The sequence below is a fragment of the Myotis yumanensis genome, unplaced genomic scaffold, assembly GCF_028538775.1.
Source record: "Myotis yumanensis isolate MYYU_CA2020_CCGP unplaced genomic scaffold, mMyoYum1.0.hap1 SCAF_9, whole genome shotgun sequence".
Lineage (NCBI taxonomy): Eukaryota > Metazoa > Chordata > Mammalia > Chiroptera > Vespertilionidae > Myotis > Myotis yumanensis.
The window spans coordinates 6,027,315-6,038,575 of NW_027223760.1; the positions used below are offsets into that span (position 1 = coordinate 6,027,315).

Genomic DNA, 11,261 nt, shown 5'->3' on the forward strand with positions numbered 1-11,261 from the left:
ACCTCCCAGACCAGAGTGATTTAAGGTATGTAGTCTCTGGTGAGGGAGGAGACCTACAAACCATTTGCTCTCAAGTGCCCTTGGTTGGGGAAGATAAGGTCTTGTGGTTAATAAGCTGGCTGCAAGTCTCCCAAACAATTAATTTTCTCATCTCAGTTTCCATTTGTCCAGGAATTTTTCTAGCTTCTTACTATCCTGCCTCACATGGACCACAGAACATCTTGCTGGGGAAGCCTGCTGCTTCACTAACAAGGTGCACACAGACGTGGACTGAAATAATGTGCATCACCGGTGGTGCTAACACTTGACACAGGCAGGATTTCTCATTTGCATTTTCCTAAGTTGAGTCTGTGAACTCTTCATAATATATTATTGCCCGATTATGCCAATTCTGTAACTTCCTCAGGTTGTTAGCCTTGTGGGTATTGGTGGTGAGTGAGCCGGGAAGATGCTAGTGGTTGCTACCACAGCATAACAAACCATCCCAAAGCCTAGTGGTTTAAACCAACAACAATCTTTATTTTTCTCACAAGTCTGCAATCTGGGCAGGATGCAGGGGGGTGGCCCATCTTTGCTCTTTGCTGCTTCATCTGAGGTTGATCAGTTGGCAGCTGGAGAATCTGCTCCCATTGTTGCCTCATGGGCATGGCTGGCAAATTGGTTCTGCTGGAGATGAAAGACCAGCCAGGGGGGTGAGCCAGTGACTTCAAGTCCTCTTCATGTGGCCTCTCAATGGGCAACCTGGGCTTCCTCCCCACATGGTGGCCAAGTGCCAAGCCCACAAACCCTAGAGAGAAAGAGGCATTTTTCCTATCTCACTTTTTAAAAAATATTTTGATTTCAGAAAAGAAGGGAGAGGGAGAAAGAGACAGAAACATCATTGATGAGATAAATCATTGATGGGCTGCCTCCTGCATGCCCCACACTCGGGATCTAGCCCACAACCCAGGGATGTGCCCTTGTCCGGAATCGAACCAGGGACCCTTCAGCCCAAATGCTGACGCTCTACCCACTGAACAAAACCAGCGAGGGCCCTATCTCGCTTTTGAAGTCACAATCATACACTAGTTGTCAAAGCAGTCACAAAGTCCATTAAATTTCAAGGAAGGGGACAAACAGTATAATTCAACAGAAGGAAAAAGAAACTGATTATAAGAGAAATGGATGGGATAGTATATATTGTTTCAGTCATCTTTGGAAAATACAATTAATCACATTAACAAATCATAGTAAGTTAAGAAACAAAAATAAAATTTACATTATTTCCTAAACATATTCAGTATCTCTGAAAGCGTATTCCGAATCCAATTTACAATATCTTCAAATATATTCCTTCCAGCTTCTTCTCTAACATTTTGAATATTTACTTTATACTTCTCCCATGAGGATTTTTTTCTCTCCTTCATTTCTTGCTCTGATATTTTTCCCTTAGCATGTTGCTCTTCAGCTAGTATAGTTTCCTTCTGTAATTGATCATCATAGATTATCTTCAAGGCCTCTTCCTTACTTTGCAGCTTTTTCCCTACCTCCTCGTAGATGGCATCAGAAAAGTAAGCCCCTCCGTTCCTCCGCACCATTTCCTCTATCAGCTCCACCAGCTCCTGCAGTTGGGCTTTCTTCTCAGCCTCATCTGCCCTTTGCTCGTTATTGAAGGCACAGCAGCGGTTCCCACATTCCCTGATGATGTTTTTCAGGTTTATATCTGCTCCTGCTAAAAAGTCATTCAGTGTCTGATTACCCAAACTATCTTTGCGCGTGAACAAGACGATCATGTGATTCATGGCTGCCTTCCCAAAGATGGCCTTGATCATTGTAACCGTTTTCTGCTCCTCCTGCATGAAGTGGCCCAGCTGTAGTACCAGGATGATGGCATGGGGCCCCGGGAAGGAGTTGAGGACACACTGGCTGATTTCCTCACAGGTGGTCTCCATTGTCTCCCTGGTGTCAAAGAGCCCTGGGGTGTCCACTACAAGAAGCTTCCTCCCCTCCCATTGTCGCTCTGCTTTCTGACAGCCCTTGGTAACAGCATGGGCAGCAATTTTAGACTCAAATTCTTCTCTCCCAAGGATGGTGTTTGCTGTTGCACTTTTCCCACTTCCAGTTTTCCCCACCAGAACAATCCTCAGAGTGTTGTCCTGAAGGCCAGCCATTTCTTTCAAGAGGCTCTGAGGTGCAGGTACCAACAAGACCTTAAGGAAGGGAATAAGAAGGGGAAAGGGTACTTAGGTAAGTGGGGACTATTCCCAAACCTCTTTTCTTCATTCTTTCCCCCCCCTGAAAATTTATAATCGTCTATTACTCATCTGAAGGGAATAATAAAGCAAAGTTTTCTCACAAAAAAATACAAGGTCCAGGTGCTTTCATAGGAGAACTCATTTAAACCTCTACAAAGCTAATCATCTCAGTGTTATGTGAGCTATTCCTGCTTTCAATTCTTTCTCTGAATCAAGTGTGATATTAATCCTAAAGTCTAACAGATATTTGACCAATAAATAAAGCTACAGATGTGTCTCATTTGGAAATATTCATACCACAGTTTGTTGTTTCAACATGTTATTAATAGATGAAGTAGAAAATTACCTATTGCAGTCAAGATATTAGACTGAATTCAACATTGATCCATGTTTAAAGCATTTTATACATTGGAATTAATAGATCATTATCTAAAGTGATCTTATACAACTAAAAATTTAAATTTTATCATCACTTTTTCCCTGTAGCTGAGAAAGAGTAGATTATAATGTTAAAATAATGGATTATAAAGTTTTGGGATGAAGAAAAAGTAGATACTTCTCTAACATTATTTTATATAACTGTAAATTTAAACTTTTACCATCACCATTTTTTTTCATGCAGTTGAAAAATAGTGGATTATAAAGTTAAATGGTGAATTATAAAGTTTATTTCAATGAAGAAAAAAAGAAAGTTATTCAGCACCATTGAGAAAAAGAACAAGGAGAAAGGACTAGCTTTACAATGAATCAAGCATTGTAATTTCTATGATTACAGAAGTGTGATATTGCTGTATGAATAGAGATAATAGTGAACAAAAATCAGAAAATTCAGAAACAGACCAAATTAATCATACCTTAGTCACTTATATTCAATTCCATTACACTATGTTACAGTTAGGTTCAATAAGACAGCATACCACATCAAAGGGGCCAAAGTTGATGTGATAAAGCAAGTTTGGAATATCTGTATAACCATAAAAAAAAAAGATAAAATTGCATTTATTGTCTCATGCCATTCGAATTGCAAGCAGATTAGAAGTTTAAATGTTACAAAAAAGCATATAAATAAAAGAAAAAAAACATGGGTAACTTATTTGTAACCGGGAGGTAACAGAAATATAAGATTTGAAATAGAGTGAAGAAAAGGATGGATAAGTGTGATTACATAAAAATATCACAGATAATGTGGGACAAAAGACACCTTTGAAAAATAGAAACAAAAATGTCAAATTAGGGACAGTAATATTTTTCAGCTTACGACAAAGGAGGTAAATGTTCCTGCTATACACTGAAAATTAAAAAGTATGGAAAGTAATAATAGCAACTTGATAGAAAATGGAGTAAGAGATGGGAATAAATATTCAGAGAAAATTGAATTTAAATGTACCTTGAATATATCAAAAGACATTAATATACACTCAGAAAGACAAATCAAAACACAAAATAAAGTCACTAAAATATTAATTAAATTACACCTCTATTTCTGAGGTTAGATACTATTTGACACCTCCAGGTTTGGCAAAAGTCCAAAGGTTTGCTAGCATAATCTGTTGGTAAAGGTAAGAGGGAAGCAGGCCTTCTCCTGCATGGCTGGTGAGAATGGAAAAACAGTCCAAACCCTACAGAAGGGAATTCAGCACTGTGCTGCCAATGTACATATGCATTTTCTCATTCATTGCTAATCCCCCATTTTAATACTTATCCCTTAAGTACACTGACAAAAATGCAGAAAAATAACACATAAGGCTATTTATGGCATCACTATTTGTAATAAAAAAAGACCCCAAAACCATCAAATGGTATTCAGTAGGAACTGGTTGTATTATCACAGAGGTCCTCAAACTTTTTAAACAGGGGGCCAGTTCACTGTCCTTCAGACATTCCACACATGCGCACTGCGGTCCCCAGACGAGTCGGCTGCTAAGCAGGACCGGCAGCAGCGGCAAAAACACCACGCGGGCCAGATAAATGTTTTCGGCGGGCTGCATGTGGCCCGCGGCCGTAGTTTGAGGACCCCTTATATATTCACACAGTGAAAGATTATCCAACCTTGAAAAGGAATGTGTCTCTCTATATAAGCATGGAGAGGTCTCCAGGATACATCATTAAGTGGGAAAAGCAATGTGAAGAAAATAATGTAGAGTTTACCTACCATTTCTCTAACAAGGTAGAATATGCACTACATATATAAAATATAACACATATCTTTTTCATATATATGAAAAGGCAATAACAGGATACTCTGAAAACTAAACCAACAAAAATTTACTTTCATAGGGATGGGAGAAGCAGAGTGGAGGGAACAAGGACAGAAGCTGGAAATTGATGTCTTGGTTACATAATATTTCATAGATTTGATTTTGAAACCATGTAGGTAGTTTACATAATTACCAAAAATTATGTTTTAAAATTCTAAAACCAAAATCAACTGGCAAACAAATCTTATTGTGTATTGTGTAGTGGATGAACCATATAAGCAATTGGTCGAAGATACTTAAAAAAGCAATAATGTCTTTGCCCATCTTGAAAAGGCATAGAGATAATATGATCCCAGTGACAATGACCCCCCCCCCCAACCCCCGCCTTGGTGCTTAGAGTGTGGTTTTCAAATGCCATTTCCTACAAAAGTTAGGGTTTTATAAATAAACTACTGATTCTAGGAATAGGTGCGAAAATGCTTCAGTTGAGCCTTCAGTCTCTTGACAACAAGAAAGCCAGGATGCTCTCAAAAATCACTGGGATCTCATGGAAAGGACTTAAGAGCCAACCTCAAGAGAATGCAACTGGACATTGATGGGACAGTGTGAGCATCGATAATAACTCCAATGAATCAAAATATAGTATCTCAGATATCTTAAAATACACGAGTTCAAAACAAGGCCTTCTGCTTAAAATAATCAATCGCTCCCTTGGGAGTGTGCTAGGAAAGCATCTTCTTGTTATGAATGTTGATAAATAAAGGGAAAAAATTGAGCATTTATCCTGTCTTTCAGATACCACTGTACTTCATGGAAATGAGAGAATGGTTGGTGGGAACTTTCTCTTTATACAATTTTTCCATTTAATAACTAAGGGAAAAATGATAGAATTTGATATCATCACTGTTAGGTTTGATTGAGTAATTTAATCACTACCCCTTCTCTGGGAACTGGCTTTTCAGGCTATGTCACTATGGACATTCCCTTTGCTGAGACCACATTTCACTTGTGGTGACCACATTCCATTATCTCCCTTCCCGGTATGTATAAAGAAGTCTCCATCTAGAAAAAGCCTTCCAAAAATCCTTTAAAAGCCACTGACTCCAGCCACTGGGGCTTGGAGCCATCCAGGCTCAGCCACCTCATGTGTGGATGATACAATAAATTCATAATCCCTCAGCACTCTGGCCACCTGCATTCCTCCTTCGGCAACCTAACAATCACTTCTGACCCATAATGAAACTTAGGCCATCATTAATGTCGATTACTATCAAGAAAGTGAGACAACTAAACATTATATGCCTTCTGAGGGAAGTTTCAACTGAACCTATGATGTATTCCCACCAAATAGTCAAACCTAAGTCAATCAAGCCTCCCCTTAAATATAACTTCGCCGAAAACACTGAACTAGAAGAGTAGGTGAAATGACATGTGAGAATGTTTATCAACAAAATGTAAACTGCCAGGTTCTTTTGGGAAAAAGACTCCTCCTTCTTACACAGAAAATTTTTCCAGAAAGAAACAGGGAAGGTGAGAAAGCTATATATTAAATTAAACATAAGAGAAACCAAATAATTGCAATTTATGAATCTTAGTTGGATTCAACTTCAAACAGTTTTTTAAAATTATGAGACAATCAGGGAAATCTGAAGGCAACTGGTAACTGTAAAAAATCCTATTTGCTTTTAAAGTCTGATTATGGTCATATTTTTTAATGATTTAAAATATTTACTGATAAAATGAAACAAAATAATGCGGGGTAGCTGGGGAGTGGTCAGTATATAGATGAAACAAGATTGGCATCACTTAATAATTGTGGAAGCTTGGTCTAGGTCAGTGATGGCGAACTTTTTGAGCTCGGCGTGTCAGCATTTTGAAAAACTCTAACAACTTTGGTGCTGTGTCACATATAGAAATTTTTTGATATTTACAACCATAGTAAAACAAAGATTTAAATTTTGATATTTATTTTATATATTTAAATGCCATTTAACAAAGAAAAATCAACCAAAAAAATGGGTTTGGGTGTCATAGGTTCACCATCACTGGTCTAGGTACATGAAATTTCCTTGTATTGTTTGTTTATCTTTGAGTAAATTAACATTTTTTAACAATAAAAATTTGATATGTGTGTAATGTAACCACTGCTGACACTCTATACCAAGCACCCTAATAATTTTTTTGTACATTATCTCACCTACTCCCCCATAATAGCCTGCAAAAAGCTCATTTTATTCTTCTAACTTTTAAAATAAAGACATTGATGTGGCTTGAAAATGCTGAGACACTTGCCCAAGGTGCTAATAGGTATAAGGCAGAGCAGGGCATCAAATTCAAAGTGTGTCTGACCACCACCTTCCCTCCTAACCACTGCACACATCGGCCTCCTCTCAGTGTCTTCTCAGACCCAGGATTCTAAAATTACATGGAATCAGAGCTAGATCAAGAGAGGGCAGGGAGGAGAGTCCACACTCTTTCCAGACAGAACACTTTTAGGAAGCCTGCAACTAGGGCCATTAAGTGGAGGGTTTCATATACATTGTTCCTGCAGATTAGCCAACCTCTACTCATGACACCCCCTCTGCACCTCACATATCACACTTACTCGGCTTAAAGTTTCTCTCTGCTGAATGATGAAAAGCATTCAGCAAACGGCAGTGCAGATTTCCTCTGGCCTTAGTGATGTGGGCAACCCCTAGAGTCACCACACTCCTTGGGACCTTGCTTCTTTTTCAGTAGAAAGAGGGAGTTAGACAGGGTGGTGTCTAAATTGCCTTCAAGCCCTAAAGACCTGCCTTGGGGACACTCATTTCCTGTCCAGGGAAAAGGAAGGCTTGTCAGGCAGCCCTCAGTGTGTATCAGCGCAGCAAATGCATGGAGGTGCACCAGTCAGCACAAAAGTATCCTGTTCAATATGAGACATGTAACAACTATAATAATAAAAGCATAATATGCTAATTAGACGAAACAACCTTCTGGACGTCCTTCCAGAAGAAGCCCGGGCTGCAAGTGCCAGCAGAGGCAGGTTGTCAGGGCTGCGTTGGCCAAGCCCCTTGCACGAATTTCATGGATCAGGCTTCTAGTTGTACTAATAAAGCTCCTGACTCCCCTCCCTACCCTCCTTCACTACCCTCTGACAGCACCCTCCTCCCCCCACACCTACACCCCCTCTCTGCTTCTGCCACAGAACCTGGTCCTTCCTGGGACCAGAGCCCCCACCATGTGCACTCCATGGACCTACTGCCCAAACAACGCTAGTGCTCAGGGCTGCTTCTCAGCCAGACTCACCTTCTTTTCAACCAGTTGATGAGTTCTCAAATGTTCTCCAAAGACACTCTTCCAGCTGGTGCTTTTGTTTTAACTGTGAAGAAAAAGAGTTCACAGCCTCTTAAACCACTGAGCCAGGAAGCATAGATTGGGTGGAGCCTGTGGAAGAACTGTTTGCCTTTAAAGAGACAGTAATATTTCCCCTAATTTGGTGGATGCTTTCATTTTGCCAAGTTGAAACCTTTTCTTCCATGTGCTTGCTCTTGTACCAAAATTACCAAAGCTATATTTGGTGTTTTGGGTTATGGTAGTGGATCGAAAGGCCCTTATTAAATGACATAAATCTTGCCCCCCAAAAGCCAGACACAGTGTCTATCACCTTCCCTGGTGCATTGGGAGACTGCGGGGTCATTCTGGAAGAAGAAATTTGGACATAGGACTTCGTGTATCCTTGGGTCTTGCTGGTGATGGTACAATATGGGTTTTGAGTCTATTCTTTTAGGAGCGTCTCAAGTTACTCATTCAGAAATTAACAAAACTCAGGTACAAAGCCAAAGGGGTATAAACCATTGGGAGCCAAGTGGAAATGAGGAAGGAGAGGCCTGGGGAAAGTCTTCCAATGACCACAGTCTCTCTGTTTTTGTTTGTTTGTTTATTTGTTTGTTTTGTCATATGGTTCTTGCATGGTTGAAAAGTCTACATTGCATGACATATAAAGATGCATCCTGGGAGTAGATGCTTCCTTCTCTCCCAGCCTTCCTACCTTCTCCGTCTCCAGGCCCAGACAGAGGCAGCTAATCCTAGATTTACCTGTGGATGGATCCAAAAGCTGGGAATTGTTTTCAGCTGGGAGAGAGGCTGTTGGCTCTCTCATGGTTGACAAGATGTTCTAGTTCTCTGTTGCATCACCACAAATAGATTAAATTTTGATTATACATTTTGCTTCACTGGATTCAGAAAGTGGGTTAGTCAATGCTTAAGCTTGAGGATAGGTACTAAATGGACCAGATGTGCCATGAACTAGAGGACAATAGGGTTGCTACCCATGGAGGGAAGCAGACAGATTTGGAAATGGTGTTGTAAATGCCCATATTATTGGACCAATTATTGGTATTTTTTTTATTTAAATGCTTATTTTATTTCAGTCTATAAGTATGGCCATTTGTTTGAGTTGCTCACATAAATCCATTCCATCCAGAAAGGAACTGTCAAGTGCTTCTAGCAGTATAAGCACAGTTGGCATGGCCTACCCAAAGATCTCCCACCACAGTCTATAGAAAACCTAAATGTAGTTAAACAAATTGGATGCTCTTATTCTCTGGGCCTTAAGAGATTTTTTTAAAATCAGTTTGTTTTTTTAAAAATAAATAAAATGTCAATCATGGCAGAGAAGACCACTGAGCTGATTTCTGATACCTAAGTTATCACTGGTCATAATTTATCCTAAATGACGACCGGCATCTGAAAGACCTTAGTGTAGGGCTCTTCACAAGTAACACAAACACCACTCACACAAGAACAACCGGGCACCCCCAGAGCAGGTGAGGGCTACAGACTTCCTTTCTCCACTGCTCCCTCCCTCACCGCGGTTCTCAGGCCGAGAGCTGAGAGGATAAGGCTAAGTCACTGAAGGTTTTACAACAGGAGGCTAGCGGGGGACGTCCTGTGAGGTACTCATTTATGAGGTACATCTGAATGCTAAAAATAATGAAGGAATTTTGAGTACTCATGCCTATTTGTATTGCCTTCCATTAATGAGAGTTATTTTACATGTCTACCCTGTGTTCTTTCTCACAGGATAGTTGGGAGGATTAAACAAGATAAAGCATGTTGACAGCCTAATCTGGTGTTTGTGAACCCAGGAAAAATATTCCTACCCTTCTCCCAATCCCCGAAATAAAGAGGTTAGTCCTTGAACTTCGAAAGCACTTTATACATAAGAAGAAATTAGTCTTTCTGTCAGCATCCTCCTCAGCATGATTCTGAGTTCCTCCCAAAAGTGTCTTCTCTCTTGTAAAATAAACACTTTATACTATTTGAAGTGCACAGAAAGTTTTGTTTTTGTTCAGGGCTCTTTACTTTCCACTGTGAAACGTTATTTCTGAGGACTGAAACCCCAGAAGGAAACATGTAAAATGTGTGTGTTTTTAAATGATGATTGAAAGGTAGACGTGTAGAGAAGTCAGGTTAGGAGGGAGAAGGCAAATGCAACCTCTGAAGGGAACTGTTCTAATTATTACCTAAAAAACTAATGTTACACAGCCACATTCAAGGACACAAGGCAAAGCACTACTTTAAAACTAGAGGGACTGATCAGGTCGGTGAAAAGCACAGCTGACACAGAAAGGGAAATGCACTTAAGAATAATTTGAATTGAGACAATGAACCCTCAGTCCTCGATGCTTCTGTTATCGGAATATATCCAAACTCCCTGTCTCTCTTTTTTAACTCCCTCAGTATCTTTATGGACATCTCAAAAGCAGTATTCTCACAGACCTAAATAATAGTTATCATTTTGTTAGGATTCAAAATTTCAATCCAGTAGCCATCAGGATCTTGAATAAATGCCAGGCCTTTCATTTCACCATCGTCAGGCTTCTTCACAAATTTGACTCCCAGTTCTTCAAATCTTTTGCAAGCACCGTGTACATCAGGAACTGCAATTCTGATGTGACCAAACCCTCGAGGGTCTGAGTTGCCGCTGTGGTAACTCTGGGTCTCATCCTCCTCGCTGCCCCAACTGTGTGTCAGTTCAAGTGTAGCTTTTCTGGAGAACACCCACGCTACCTTTTCATCTTTCTCTTTGGGGATGTCATTTTTATCCTCATAAGCCAAGAAATAGAGTGAAAATTTCATGGTGGGAAAACCTAATTTTTGGAGTAGCATCATTCCAAGACCTCTAGTATAAAAATACAAAAACTTCTTAGGATCCTTAATTCGTAGCATGGCCTGCTGCAACAGAAAATCCTTGGTGCTGGGGTCCGGGTCCGAGCAACAACCGAGGGCAGCCTGGTCGGTAAGGCTGCCCGACGCGGGCTGTGGCTCTGCCATGGCTGCACTGCTGTATCACGGACGAAGGTACCCGGGAACGCAGTGAACTCCACACTCCGCCCAGCCGGGGGTTGCCTCCACCCCAATTATTGGTATGAATGACTTTGGTCACCTTGAAGGAACCCAGGTAACAGTTTTCCTATTTCCAATAAAGACACAGATCAGGACCAGTTATATAATTCATAAGGTCTGGCACAAGAAAATACCAAGCCCATTGTTTAAAAATCATGAAGAATTTGAAGATGACATTACAGAGCTTTAAACCCTCTAAGCACAGATCCTTGAGCAAACCTACAAGTCACGCATCCATGAAGCTCACCTTGACAGGCTGCATATATATGAGTCCAGAGCAGAGCCAGAGCTGCATTTCGTGCTCAAAATGCTTCCACCACTGCCCCAGTTCACTTCATTCTCCATATTCCCTGAATGAAACTTGTCCTGATAGAAGCTGCCTTTTATGTTTTCTTGGACAAGTAGTTGCTCCTCCGAGCACACTCATAGGTTCCCAAAA

The 11,261-nt window shown here is 40.4% G+C and overlaps 1 protein-coding gene and 1 pseudogene across 2 annotated transcripts; both read right to left on the reverse strand.

Annotated features, from left to right (window-relative positions):
- Positions 1-498: 498 nt before the first annotated feature.
- On the reverse strand, positions 499-7,793 carry LOC139016099 (GTPase IMAP family member 7-like). 2 transcript variants are annotated; one of them, XM_070423716.1, is made up of 3 exons: positions 7,721-7,793; positions 3,089-3,198; positions 499-2,189 (listed from the first exon to the last, which is right to left on the reverse strand). In XM_070423716.1, exon 3 carries the CDS (start codon positions 2,148-2,150, stop codon positions 1,260-1,262), a length of 891 nt encoding a protein of 296 aa, XP_070279817.1. In that variant the 5' UTR covers positions 2,151-2,189; positions 3,089-3,198; positions 7,721-7,793; the 3' UTR covers positions 499-1,259. The 2 variants fall into 2 exon arrangements, with proteins under 2 accessions (XP_070279817.1, XP_070279816.1); XM_070423715.1 differs by lacking the exon at positions 3,089-3,198.
- A 1,182-nt stretch (positions 7,794-8,975) lies between these two features.
- Positions 8,976-10,753, reverse strand: LOC139016103 (lactoylglutathione lyase pseudogene; annotated as a pseudogene).
- Positions 10,754-11,261: the final 508 nt, after the last annotated feature.

Bases quoted from the DNA above. Each gene is read 5' to 3' on its own strand.
- LOC139016099 (XM_070423715.1), bottom strand. From the start codon at position 2,150: ATGGCTGGCCTTCAGGACAACACTCTGAGGATTGTTCTGGTGGGGAAA.